Genomic DNA, 14,667 nt, shown 5'->3' on the forward strand with positions numbered 1-14,667 from the left:
TCTTTTCCACGTCTTTAATGGACTTTAATCAGCAGTTAAGCTTAATTAGATTCACGGCATTTACCGCGTAAATTTTACTAAGACGTGAAAGTTCGGTCGTACACAATAAAAAAAGTAGATTGGTTTTTCCAGATTATAAAAACTTACTCGGTTCTCAGCCAAAATCTTGCACTCTTCCGTGGGTATGTGGCTGAAAGTTTTTTGCTCATTAACAAGAACTGTCTGGACCCGTAAGAACGGAAACTTGGTCGAACTTACTTTAAGATTTTTGGAAACATTGGGTGAAAATCAAGAACACAAATAGCAACAATACCTTTTCTGAGTGAAATATCATTGAACGAAGGTGCTTCTCCATTAGAGTCATAATTTACGATGTTGAAAGCTTTTAGGTCACTAGTCAAGTTGGTATCCATTACAATGGAGCTGTAAGAACATCAACGGGGAACTGAACAAAGTTGATGCTCCACACCCGCCAGGGAAAGAGGTAGACAGAGCTAAATGTCTGCAATTACAAAGTAAACGCTCCAGGAAGCGCCTTTGCAATGACATGGGCAGTCATGTCCTCTTATAGCTAAACTCTCATTTCCACTTCGCTGAGACAGTCGATAGGGACTTCCTTGCACAACATGGAGGTCACAAAACCATGGGAAAATGTAATTTCTGACGGTTGAATGATTGAATGAATTGATCAGAAATTGATAATCTCTCGGCACGATAAAGAGGCTCCTACAATTGTGTACTTAGTTTAGTTTTTCCCTGTCCTCGGGCGGGTCTTGTGCTGCTGCATTAGATGAAGAATACGTTTCGACATACCTCTTGGCCACATTTAAAGGGTGGGGGTGGTTTTTTTATAGGTATTTCGCATCTGGCGTAGCGCTTTTCTCTAGGCTCATTTAGCAGCCGTTGTTTCGGGAAATGAGCCAGGGCTCACACCCAAACTTGCGTGAGAGGCGGAAATCGAACTTTCACATCGTCAGTACCCACGGCCTACTCCCGTCTGACCTTGTAGCTCAGTCGGTAGAGCAGCGGTGATCTAACCCGAAGGTCGTGGGTTCAATTTCCACCCTGGTCAGAGTTTTTCTCTATCCTTGTGTGGACCCATTTCCATCAGTAGGGCTAACGCTCACCTGGTTCATATGGGGTAGATATACTTAGCACTTCACATTACACTCTAATCAGTTAAGTCTGTTCAAATATAAGTGCTACACGGCCAACGGTTGCAAAAACGTAACCCTTCTTTTAACTTCTCATAAGATTAGAAAGCTTCACGTGTTATTTGCATGGTTCTAGGCTGTACTCAGGATTGGTTTACATTGTATGACTGACTGACGCATCCTCGATAAACGTCCACATTGAAACTCGGGCTAGTGTTGTCAGAATATTGAATTTCTACTGATCAGAAGTTTGTGTTACTTGATCCAAAATCAGTGTTGCGACCACTGAATTGTCTTGAGGTCGATTCCTTCTTGTACCATCTCCCACAAAGGACTGAAACGAAAAGGAAATATAAATTGAAATGCCAGTCCGCAAAATACTACCATGAGATATTTCCAAACCGTTTCTTTATCACAGCTACGGTTTACTTCTCGTGGGCCTTAAATTTCTTCAAAGCATCTGTTTTCAGGTGTTCAGTTAATAGACAAGAATACAGGCGAATCCCAAAAATGTAAGTTTAAGAGAAGGTCCTGAAACAGAAACGTGTTATAACTGTAAAGCGTGAACCTAAGTCGGAAATGCTATTTTCTACGATGCAGCAGGGTACCCCGAAAACTTTAAACCCTAGGCTTTCCGGTGAATAACACTAACTTGAGTGTCAGGCTTTTTCCACTTCCCTTTCACTTTGACCGCGGACCGGCTGCAGGAAGTTGTGAGTTCAAAACCCAACCGCGGACCAACTCTCAAGCTGTTAAAATGACTAAAGAGAAAGTTCTGCCCATGTAATGTTTAATCAGAATGATTCGACTTTCAAGTCTTCTCGGATAATGACTTAAAACCGCCAGGACCCGGCTTGCAACCCTTGTTGTTAACAACGGCGGGCGTTTAAGAACTCACAAACTGTTCCCGAAGAGTAGGGGAATGGAATTATCTGTGTTGCGGTCTGCCACTGGGTGGTTGACCTCACTGAATTAAATTGAGGGACTTCTGACCGAACGAGAATACAAAAACAAAAATACAGACAGTCAGGCTGGTTTTGCCGGGTGCGAGATTAAAAAGTGAAATGAAATCCCAGTGAGGGCGGTCTTCAGTTCCCATGCACGTTTATCCAAATCAGCGGACACCGGCTAATCGTGTCACCTAAATTTTGATTTACTAACCTCATTTCACGCAAACGTTTGACTTGCTTAATTGTCTTCTCAACGGTGTAGTCGATTTCTTCTTCTGTAGTGAAACGTCCGATTCCAAACCTATAAAATGGAAGACACCATGCCTCAGGGAAATTTCTGGACACAACGTATGCCACGTGACTATGTAATGCTGCCGACAACATAAAGGAATTAAAGGAATCAACAAAGCCTCAATAAAGAAGGCGCTTTAAAACCGACCATTAAACATAATCTAGCAAAATCCAAGAAGATGGAGTTTAAGGTCCGTTTTTCTTTGTCAATTGAGTACCAGCCCCCAAAACTCTAAAGGCCATCGGCCCGACTCTTGTTGGAAGAATAAATGGAATCAGATTTGTTTGCTCAGGGCTTCGTACCTGATGGAGGAGTGAGCAAGGTCCTCTTCCGCTCCAATGGCGCGTAGAACATAAGAAGGCTCCAGAGAGGCCGAGGTACAAGCACTTTCAAAAAACAACAAAAGCAATAATTAGAACAATGTGAATATAGTGAGGTAAAGTGCGCCTTGATATTGATGTTGGCAATCTTAATGTTTACCGGGTGATAGAATATTTGACTTGACACCATCCCGAAGTAGGACCGTTCCGAAAATAGTCATTAAATGATAAACATTTCTTGGATGCTGTATTCACAGAAAAAAACCACTCAGCTTCATTTTCAATTCAACATGCGAAAATGTACTTATAGCATGATGCTATATTCAAGCTGGCTCCAAGAAAAAAGAACACGTTTTCTACTCAGCCTTTTCCGATTTCGCCCCATTTTAATAGGGGAGCAAGAACAGCAGACAGCGCGCCCTTTAAATTTGTCTTTCACATGATAAAACTGAAATAATATGACAGCCACTGAGCCTCGGAACACGAAATTCAGTGAACAAAAACGTTCAGTTTATTTTCAACGTTTCACAGACCTGCCAGACGACAAGGCCACATCTTTAAGCGCCATTAGAAGACTTTCGCCTTCCACAAAGGCGAATGACAGGTTGACACATCCGGGATATGAACGATCTGGGTCACCATTCCTGATCACGTGTGTTAAGCCAGCGGTGATACCATTTACCAGACGAGCTGATAACTCTGTTATCCTTTTGTGGTCATACTGATAAAAAATTGCAAAATAGGTTAACACTCAAAGTGGCTGGATGAATTATTGACCCTTTCTGGGCCAAGGACAACTAAGCCAGTTGAGGGCACTTTGTAATGCATTACCGTACGGTAAATTTTCTTTCAACTCACCACAGTTGTTCAAAGCTTGAACACAAAATAAAATACCATCATTTAAAGAATACCTCCATTTCTTCTTTGGCCACTTCACATGCAGCTCCAAGTCCTACTGCTAACACATGGGGTATTGTGCCACTACGCATTCCCCTAATAACACATTCACACATCAGTAGTTAGTTCCGGGGTCTTATGGAATAAACGACTAGTTATTCTTAAAAGCTTTGGAACAAAGAACAGGTGCATGAAGATTATACCGCGTCGAAAGAAATGGTATATGAAATGAATCATATATTGAATTGCGGAAATGAAATCAAGTGAAGATATGATCGTCGCAGTCATGAACGCATTTTTAGCATTTGCTTTGAGAAGCCTGAAAAATTCTGGACTTCAACGGGGTTTGAACCGGCGACCTCGCGATGCCGGTGCGACGGGTAACGGTTTTAAACACCTTGAAGTACTGAATTTCTCAGGCTTCTCTACGCAATTGCTAAAATTGCGTTCGTAACTGCCAGGATCATACCTTCACTTGATTATACCGCATGTAGATGAAAATTTAATGTGCCTTGGTCACGTGCATAATTATCATGGAAAAAGTCCAAGTTAGAATTTCTGCACTATTGGAGTTCTTAATTAAGTTTCCTACAATCGTGAAAAATAGCCTCATGCACATGCAATGCCTCATTTTCCATTAGTTAGTTTAAAAAAATCAACTTAGGAAAACAGTTTCTACATGGTATGTGATCCTTAGGTCAGAAAAATCCTATTAGCCTTTATTTTTGCAAATGACTGGCAGCAGTTAAAAGCAGGCCATTTTAGCCGCATTGATGCCAACAATTTGATAAACTGAAAAAGAAAAACTAAAGATGTTGTCCTGGGCTGTCATCACAGTTTGAATAAGTACATGTAACTCACGTGTATGCAAGGAAAATGTGAAAATGCGAATTTAATGCGAATTTTGGTGTTGTAGTCATCATCAAATTCTATTTAAAGTTGCCAGCTGTTCTCAGAGCAATAGCTGGATAAGCTACTGAACATCGCACTTTGGTGGTTTTGTATACAAGCCTTATAATAATGAATATGAAACCATAAATACAAAAGGAAAACTTAGAGATCCACTAGTTAGTCCACAGTAAATAATTTTTATTCAGTTAAAGATAGAAATGAAGATTAAGGTAAAGGTAATTGTAAAGATCAACAGACAACCTTTCTTGTCCTCCTCCACTCTGGAGTGGCTCCACCCTGACACGGGGTCGTCTACGGATGTACAATGCACCAACACCTGTTACCAATAAAAATTGAATGACTGAGTTGTGGGTAAGGTATTGACTCCTGAACGCCCCTTCACCGACTGACAAGTAAAATCATCTGGTATTAGACAGAGTAAATTCTATTGTGTCTCACTCCTGGGAGTCAGGGTGGCTTAGTGGTTATCTGTCGGGCCTCCCACCACTGCGAGCCGGCTGACCTCGGCCAGCCTGTGGGCTGACTTTCAGTCGATCTCAACCTGACTCGAGGGTTTTTCTCTCCGGGTACTCTGGTTTTCTTCCCTCATCAAAATCGACTCACAGCTAATTAACATCTAGCTGTGGTGCTGTGCTCCGACATCAAAACATGGACTGTATAGCGGCAGCCAGAGGCGCCTTTGTATGCTTTCAGCCCAATGTTGTGAGCCACGCCCTTTGCAATTCAGTCCTCGACTGCAAGTAAGGGTGATTAGCTCTAGCAATACCTAGCAATACCTAGCAATACTTGGAGTCATGCTAAAGGGGACAGATGTAGGGCAGATGTAGAGGTTGTTAATTAACATCTCGAAAAAATTAATGTACAAGAAAAGTCCCCGTGTTGAAGAGTACATAAGATAGGTAAAATAATTACCATGAGTATCATTAAACCTGCCATCAAGTCACACCCACATTTTGACGAGGTTATGCAGGAGATCAGAATCATTCAGGCACACACCTTTGGGTCCATATATCTTGTGTCCACTTATTGACATTAAGTCAATATTAAGCTCATTCACATCAAGTGGAATCTTGCCAACTGCTTGAGCAGCATCAGTGTGGAAGAAGATTTTATTCTTACGGCAAAGAGCCCCTGTGCACAAAAAATGAGGAACATTGCAATCAAATGAGTTTTTTTCATTTTTTTACAGAATTTTTAGCCTAATAAATACCAGTCATTTTTACTGAAAAATTAAGCCATTACTGAGCTTATAATATTATGGACATCAAATGTGTAACTCTTATCACACTATTGGGACATTCAGGGATTCAGTGACCAAACAAATGACCATGTTTATGAAGAGGAAAAGAAAGAAATCATTGGTAAATTATGTTAGCAGACTGCTCAATGCTATTACTGCATTTGAAATTGAGATTTACATTCATTTTGCAGTCACATCCCAATGTTATTATTGCATTAAATTTCCACCATATGCTATTGTACTTGTATTTTACTTGTTCCCTTTGATTAAACAATCCTGAATGTTTGGTCGTTTCTACGCTAGAGACTAAGGAGTCTTCAGCAAACTTTAACGTTTGGTATAAATTAAACCGGTAAATAACGCAGACAAATCTAACAACAGATGATTTAAATGTGAGGGGCGTTGTTGGAACGCATTCAATACAATGTAGATTACTTCAAGAGACTAATGAGACATTAAATACATGAATGTCCCATGAAAAACCAGATGCATAAAGCCTTTCATCTTTCAGGTATCAAAGGGACAAGAGTGAGCATTTAGTCCTGAAAATGAGGTTGAAAAGCAGGCATCCTTGCAATATCTCTTAGTTACAATATAGGGGATTATTACATGGTGACAAGAAGATGTGGATTTTATGTTTGAGTAGCAAGAACAATATAATTAATGGCTTCCTCGAACAGTTAAAAGCTCTCAGGTATTCTATTCACTAACCGTCCAACACCTGTAGCTATTCAATAGCCGACCATTTAACACTTTGAGTAGTTTTTTAAAGATGCTTCCGAAGCACTCGTTAGTCTAACTGACTAAACTGTAAAATGCTTGCAGCAATGTGTTAGCAGTGCGACTTTGCAAACCGTTAGGGGTGCCTTCAAAAGCGTCAGCATACCGTCAGGTACCATTAGCTTGAATCCATTACCTGTCCTTTAGTTAGCCATTAGTTTTGTCACTTTAATGTTAAAATGTTAGTGTACATTGTACATTAGGTCACATATTGTTCTTGCCACTCAAAAAGCAGAAAAGAACATACACATAAAATTCATATCTTTGAGCTACACTGTATAATGTGCAATTTTCCTTTTATTATATCTATGGACAATCGATCTACATGGCAGAGATTAAAAAGAAGGCTTTAATAAAAATACTGTGTTTTGATACAAACAAAAAAAGCCGGAAATTGTGAAGTCGATGCCCAATATGACGACTTGTGTGAAAAACCACAAATATGGCACTCACTTATCAGATGTAGTGGTCGTAATCATTCTATGAGTGTTTTAGTTCCTGGTAAAACACTCTCGTCTATATGATAAAACAAGTTAAGAGAATAATGATTAACTCTATATAAAGCAACAGCCTTACCAATCTCTTTGAGAGGTTGAATTATGCCAATCTCATTGTTGACAGTCATTATCGATACTACTGAGGTGTCAGGCCTAATTGCATCTTCAAATTGCTGAACAAAGACAACAAATATTCTCAACAATAACCCAGTATGCAAACCTGGAAATTGATAACTTATGCGTCTAAATTGAAATCCAACAATACACCTAATAGTTTAATATAATAATAAAACTTGCAAGTTTTCTCTGTACCATTCCTTATTAAACCCATTGACCCCTGGGAGTGAGACTTAATAACAGATTTTACTCATCAACCGTGGGAATCCTAAGGGCCGATTTACATGGTACGACTTTGTCGCATGCGACAACGGCTTACGACAGGGCCATGACATGATTTACGATTGTTGTGTACGTCCGAAAAAATGTCGTAGCATTTTAAAACATGTTTTAAAACGCTGCGACAATCGTAAGTCATATCGTAGGCCTGTCGTGAGCTTGTCGCATGCGACAAAATCGTATCGTGTAAATCGGCCCAAGGGTGGTGAAAACAAAGAACATGTAATGTCTGCTAATCAACATTTTAGTAGAGGAACACTTATTAGCTCAATAGACAACAGGTGGTAATTTTGATAGCCTGCAAGCAGGCTCTTTGAGGGACTGGTGTTTGATAACCCTGCTCCACGCTTCTTGAGGAAGATGCAGTGTGCGACACTTACTTTTTTACAAATTTGCCCTTTGGGCAACCAATGTTGTTTTTTTGGTTGCCCATGGTCTTTTTTTCGGTTGCCCACCTTCTAAAGACCTGCTGTTACACTGTACCAATTAAAACTCAAAGGAGGCTTGTAAAAATGTCAATTTTGTGTAACATGACTGTGTGTAACATGGGGTTGACAGACCAACGCAACTGCTGCTGTGTGTCCATGGTGTTCAAGTGGCCTTCACAATTTTGTTTGACAGGTATTTTCCTTTTCTGTAAGAGATCAAGCCTGGCGATTCCTTGAATCTCTCTCTGAGATTAGGCTGGTTTTTAATTAAAATGCCATTTGCTCAATAGTATGCTCTTTGAGCTTTTCAAAGCTGTTTGAAATTGCCTGACAAAAAGTAGAATTTTCTTGCACCCTGCTTGTTGGATATCAGAGTATCGTAGCGTATTTGGCTGTGCGCGTTCCATTGTAACAAACATTCTTTTTCACTGAGGAAGATGGTGGTTACGAACCAGCAGCACTTTTCCATGGGTGGCGGGTGGTGGACCCGTGGTGGGTGACAGTTGGCGGGTAGCAGGTAACAAGGAAAAGATGAGTGATGAAGTTTTTAAAAGTTAAGCACTTTTGCAAACAAGTTGTTGTATAACTCTCTCTATTCTCCTACGTGTTTTGTGTGACTAACACACACTTCATCACTTCACACTGGACCATGTTCCCTGGCAAGGAAATTGCTCCATATAATTATCATGCTCATGGGCCAGTTCACTGCACTGTGTACTGCCACATACAACCAAAATAGGAATAGTGGGGAGGAGTGGTAATTTTTGAATTTTGGAAAACTTTGGGCAAGATGAGTTTTTTTCTGTACAATCCACAGCAATTTGAAGTTCATCAATTTGACAGAAAGTTAAATATTTTAACAATTATTCTATGAGCGCGCGTTGGATATGAGATGATAGATAGCCAACGAGGCGCGTAGCGCTGAGTTGACTATAATCATCTCATATCCAACAAGCGCGAGTGGAATAATTGTTTTATAAAAAACGCCATCAAAATATAGAAAACTAGACTACAATAAAAATAAAAAGGCCCAAAAAATCACGCATATGCTTGCCGTGTTTGTAGATCATGGTATAATGGCTCATAACCCATGATGGCTTAGCCAATCAAAACTCTCGAATTGCATTATCCAATGATCCAGTTTTTAATAATGAGATTTTATAACATCAACACCCAAAGAAAGAGCAGGAATATTTGAAATAATTAGGCCGCGGTCAAAAATGGATCACACATATTTTTCTACTCTTATTTGCCAATGGATAACTGTTACTGTTACTGTTATAATTTTTCATAGACTTCACTCATTTCAACGATCTCACTATACCTGCCTGATTTGCGATCCCAAATGACCAAAAGAATGCAAAGAATGAACTATGTACATTTAATTCAATACCTTTCATGAAAACCAAACGAGAAAACAACTGTCGGGAGCTAAAGTACAAAAATAGGCCATAGAGGGATGTCAATAGTGTTGGCACCTACATTTTTCTACAGGTTGGACAAATAATGCCTAATTCAACTTTTTAAAGTCTCTTTTGAACAGAACTTTTGTCAAAAATAAAATCGTGTTCAATTTCTAAAACTCACCTCCAGTTACCACACGCCTGGGGGTCGTCACAAAACATACCGAAAAAATTTCCCATTGATAACTTACAATGACAGACCAATTGTTTAGTAACCACTGACTAACCACCCACCACCCATGGAAAACTGCTGCCGGGTATGAACATGTTCCTCCTTCCAATCTGTTTTGAGGTTTGTACCAATATATTTTTAACAGAAAAATAAATGACAGCAAAGAGATGAACCGTTGTTTACTTTTTTTATCCTGTTTATGGTGACTACGTCATGCTACTAGTCACCTTCTTCATTGCCAATCAAATCATTCCGCCAAATGTTAGTCAAACAAAAATTCTGATTGCCAGATTGGCAAGTCTTAGAGTTGTTTTACTTGCCCACGGATATAATTACTTTGCTTGCCCCGGGCAATCGGCCAAGAGTTAGCGTCGAACACTGAGATGGGTACCTCCAAAGACAAGGTCAACCTGCATGGCAGTGGCATGCCTTCCCAGTATACTTCATATTACAGATAAATCATGCCTTCATATGGGTATAATTTATCCCATAACTACATGTAGTGACGAATGTGAGAAATCTGGCCACAATAATTTTATTTCTAAATAAGAACAAAGCCACACTCGAAAGTTACTGAGGGAGGATCCTTTTGCCCATAATGCTTCTGTTGGGTTTAATACAAAAAGGTCATACATAATTATAGATTGAGGTCACTGCTCTTAAAAGAAATTGCAAAATGAAACAAGACATATGACCCAAGTTAACATCATTTTAACAATCATGTAAATAATAATAATAATAAATTCTCACACTGTACATGTATACTACATTGTATTTTACCTGTACATCAATCAGACCATTTGTCATAACTGGTAAATATGTCACATCAAAGCCTTCACTCTCAAGTGCTCGACACGAATCTAACACACATTTGTGGTCCTTTAAAAAAAGAAAAACTGACATGCAACATTTCAATGCTTGGGATATTAGTTTACAATGTCACTGTATGTTTTTACCACCAATCATCAATCAACTGAAAGATCATTCCAAAAGCAACATAATTACATACTTGCACCAAATGGGTGTGCCTTTAGTTTGGTGGGGGAAAGAATCCAGCAGGGCTTGCTTGTGTGTGGCTGTACAAGCTTTGCTCATCTTTGCGGGCCACTTTTGTGAATTGTTGAATTGTTATAGGTTCATTGAGTCCCACCGTTCATGTCACAAGGCTACTTGGATAAGTATGATGGTCCTGAAGGTAAGTGCTTTTTCCAGTGTGAAGGAGCCAGTAAGTGGCTACTTTGCAGTGGTTTCACTTGAAGGTGGCCAGGGATGCCACCCTGCAGTGCCTAGACCACTATTACATTATAGTATTATTATTATTATTATTCATATGAAAATGTTTGGTGGTTTAGGTATTTAAATTGGGAAAACTAATAATTAGCACACCTTGCATAATTATGCGAGAAAGGATCAGTATTGATAAATAACAATAATATCCCATTAATTCCAGTATTGATAAATTATTATATCATAATATCCAATTAATGTTACTCCAAAATGACATTATTTGGTTATTGACCCTTAAGCCAGAAATATGTAAAACCGAAAGAACAGTGGGCTACAATACATGTACCTGTAGCCAGCTCTTGTTTTTCAGAGTTAAAAATCGGAGCTATTGATTAAGTCAGTGAATTGGTGCAAAACAGTACTCACAGTTTGAGTTGTAATGATGTGCTTCTTGTTTCGTTTGTAAAATCTAGCAACACCCTGTAAAGATACATCAATGATTCACAGTCAAATCCACAAATTAAATTGTAATAAAGGATAGAGCGAGTTTCAATCGAGTGTCGTAAAACCAAACCAAAGTAATTACTTTGGCCAATCAAAAAGGACAGAGACAATCCAGTAAACCAATCAAAACTCGAAGTACCGTACTTATTTGGCTACAAGCCGATCTCGGCTATAAACCTAGATTCCAAACTTCTTGCGCAAAAAATCAACTTGATTGACACGAATTGCAAATGCACAATACCCGCCTATAAACCGAGAACCCATTTTAGGTCTTGATGTGTATTATTGACTATGGAATTTTCATAAATTAAAAATAATACAATTTGACATTACTGAAAAATTACACTCAAAGCAAGTAAATGAACATGAAAGATTAGAACAAACAAGCGACGTGATCGTGATGCGAAGAATATTATTAAACAATTATTACTGACCTCACTGGAAACAAGCGAAGCGTTTTATAAAAAGTTATTCGACTGGAAACCTTACAACCTCGCCTTTAAACTTAAAATAGTCGCCGAAGGAGAAGCTGTAGAAAATAACTCCAAGATCGCCAGAGAATACGGCATCAGCGAGTCGATGGTTCCGTCGCTGGAGGAAAGATCAGGCAAATTTGTTCAACGGCGAGCTCGATCAACGACTGTTGGCGTGGTTTTCAGAGCAAAGAAGTCAAGGTAAGATTTTCCCTTTAATGCGTACTTTTTTTTTTTTGCTTGGAAAATGTCGCCGACACAAAGCGCGGGAAAATGTGCATGCGCATTAGCCACGATTGGTTTTAGTTTCACTTCTGATTGGTTGAAAAAGTGGCGTGAGAACTTTGAACCAATCACTGAGTGAAGTAATGCTAAAACAAAGCAATTCGCTAATTACTTTCGACACTCAATTGAAAACCACTCTAATACCTTAAGCTCTGCTTGTCAAAATAATGTCAGGGCAGTGAACTGACTTATGTATAAGTTGAGATGTACATGTACCTTAACAGCAATGTTATTCGATTCTGTAGCACCACTGGTAAAAATAACTTCTTTGGGATCAGCACCAATAAGGTCTGCTACTTGCTGCAAAAATAGAAATTTAAGCGATAAAGTTGTGAAGCCTGAGTACAAAAGGGATAGCTTAGGTCCATTTACACTGTGGTGCAAAAGCTGCTTCCAAGGTTCACCCAAGATGACGAATGACCCATAAGTGAAGGAAAATATTTGCACAAAAAAATATATTCTTACATGTATTTTCTTTCAATTTCTTTCCACTTAGATTTGGTTATTTTAGGAGGCAAAAAGTGGAAACCAAATCATTTCTGATCATTTTTTGGTCAAACTAAAGAAATTCGAAGGTCATAAATTCAATTTATATAATAATTATTATAATACCTTTCTGGCATGTTCCACAGCCTCTTCACTTTCCCAGCCATAAGTGTGAGTACGTGAATGAGGGTTCCCATAATATGACACTGTATATGGCATCATAGCATCCAAAACACGAGGATCCTGCGTACAAGTGTACAATATTACTGATCATAAAATTATTGTTTAAAGTGTATAATTTTTATGACTGATCTTTCTTAGTTTATTATTTAATTCAATCTAAACATCATAGTTTTCTGAGATAAAAACAACCAGAAAATGCTTGAACAGATTTACATTCAATCTATGCTTATCAGCCTTTTAATAATCAGAATTTTCAGTGACTTCTGGTGGGGGTATAAAACCAATATAATTTGATATAATTTGATTTCATTTCATTTGTGCATGACCCCACAAGCTATTCAGCTTTATTAAAACATTATTGTGTGAAAATAAAGGTCTATTATTATTATTATTATTATTATTATTATTATTATTATATTCCCGGCCTGTAGTATTAAAGCAACTTAATTAGCATGAGAGCATATGTTGGAGTTTAGCCCTACAGTTAACAATCTTTATTGTTGGACAAAGGTGACGTGAATATCGGTGAACAAAAACTGACACAAAGTTGATATTTTTATTCACCAATATTCTCCAAGCCTGAGGTGAATAATTGTTTTAGTATAACAATCATTACATAGGTGATCATTTGAAAACATGCATTTTCTTTAAAACAATAATAATTAATTTCTTCGTCTGTCAATTAGACAAAACAGCTTGCTCCCATTTTGAAAGAAACGCTTTGGTGATGATCGCATAATAATCACCTCAAGTGCAACCAATCAGCGCAGAGAATTTTCATAAATCACACAGGTAACTTTTTACTAAATTAATGTAGAATATCACCCACTTAGCAGGGACACTGTATGATACATGTAACAATGACTTCTTACCAGGGGAGTTGTTGCTTGAGCATCAAGATAGAGAGGTCGCAACTCTGTTGCTTCATCCTCTGAAGTAAAAATACACACACCTTCTATTTTACAAACAGGAACCATTGTTTCTTAAAGTGCCCCTAACCACAAAATATTTTTTTTCGCTAAAATGAATCTTTGCACCTGTTCGAAACGCATTGCGGCCATTTTTTCATTTTTCTAACAAATCCTGCCATTTTATAGGCTTCGAAAGTTGTGAAAATCCAAGCATATTTTGTTCACGACCGAGTCAGAAGGGGAGTTCATGTAGGTCTATTCCTGAATTGACGTCACAATCTACTTTGCATGCATTTTTACAATTTTCTTCAATTTTGCTGTGGAATGATTGGAATGTCAGTACTGACTGGCTATTAGATCTTTGCAAGCCTTTTATTGTAATATTATTTCAGTTTACAATAATTTATGATCTTGGATTTCTGGCTTTATAATAAATCAATCAAATCATAGTTCCACAAAATTTGATTGAGTGAAAACAATTGATTGTTGGTAAACTATATCTCTGTTATCTTAGCGTGGTAGCCTCATGGTTAGTGCACTCGACTCTGGATCGAGTGGTCCGGGTTCGGGCCCTGGCCAGGAACATTGTGTGGTGTTCTTGGGCAAGACACTACTCTCACGTTGCCTCTCTCCACCCAGGTGTACAAATGAGTATGGTGAATTTAATGCCAGGGGTAACCCTGAGATGGACTGGCATCCCATCCAGGGGGGAGTAGAAATACTCCTTGTTGCTTCATGCTACAGAAACCGGGATAAGCTCCGGCCTAATGGGCCATCTAGCTCATAAGTAGACTTTAACTTTACCTAATAAATCAAGTCATAGTTCAACTAAATTTGATCGAGTGAAAACAAGTGATTGGCTGTTTTTATACTAGACACGCATAAGTCGTCTTGGACAAACTTGGCAAACATTTTTTCTGCGTCTGTTAAATTCGTCTAGTGTAAAGACGGGCAGGGGACGCATTATGCATCTGGACGAAGAATCTATTTAAGTGCGTCTTTGAAGATGCACTAAACTGGAAAGTTTGTCCTAACGCATTATGCGTCTAGTGCCCATCTTTATACTAGACGAATGTAACAGACGCTGAGAAAATGTT

General features: G+C 38.6%; 1 protein-coding gene across 1 annotated transcript in view; it reads right to left on the reverse strand.

Moving 5' to 3' along the window:
- Window positions 1-14,667, reverse strand: part of LOC138009401 (cysteine desulfurase-like) — a 21,968-nt gene continuing 7,301 nt past the window's right edge. The window contains exons 3-15 of the mRNA XM_068856454.1: window positions 13,532-13,590; window positions 12,603-12,719; window positions 12,207-12,290; window positions 11,155-11,208; window positions 10,282-10,380; window positions 7,122-7,215; window positions 5,522-5,656; window positions 4,766-4,841; window positions 3,628-3,709; window positions 3,250-3,437; window positions 2,699-2,782; window positions 2,316-2,405; window positions 1-1,488 (exon numbers count right to left, since the gene is read on the reverse strand). Coding sequence (XP_068712555.1) covers window positions 1,425-1,488; window positions 2,316-2,405; window positions 2,699-2,782; window positions 3,250-3,437; window positions 3,628-3,709; window positions 4,766-4,841; window positions 5,522-5,656; window positions 7,122-7,215; window positions 10,282-10,380; window positions 11,155-11,208; window positions 12,207-12,290; window positions 12,603-12,719; window positions 13,532-13,590 — 1,226 coding nt within the window. The 3' untranslated portion in view covers window positions 1-1,424. The remainder of the gene's footprint in view (window positions 1,489-2,315; window positions 2,406-2,698; window positions 2,783-3,249; window positions 3,438-3,627; window positions 3,710-4,765; window positions 4,842-5,521; window positions 5,657-7,121; window positions 7,216-10,281; window positions 10,381-11,154; window positions 11,209-12,206; window positions 12,291-12,602; window positions 12,720-13,531; window positions 13,591-14,667) is intronic.

Source organism: Montipora foliosa, chromosome 1 (assembly GCF_036669935.1).
Source record: "Montipora foliosa isolate CH-2021 chromosome 1, ASM3666993v2, whole genome shotgun sequence".
In the NCBI taxonomy this organism is placed as follows: Eukaryota; Metazoa; Cnidaria; class Anthozoa; order Scleractinia; family Acroporidae; genus Montipora; species Montipora foliosa.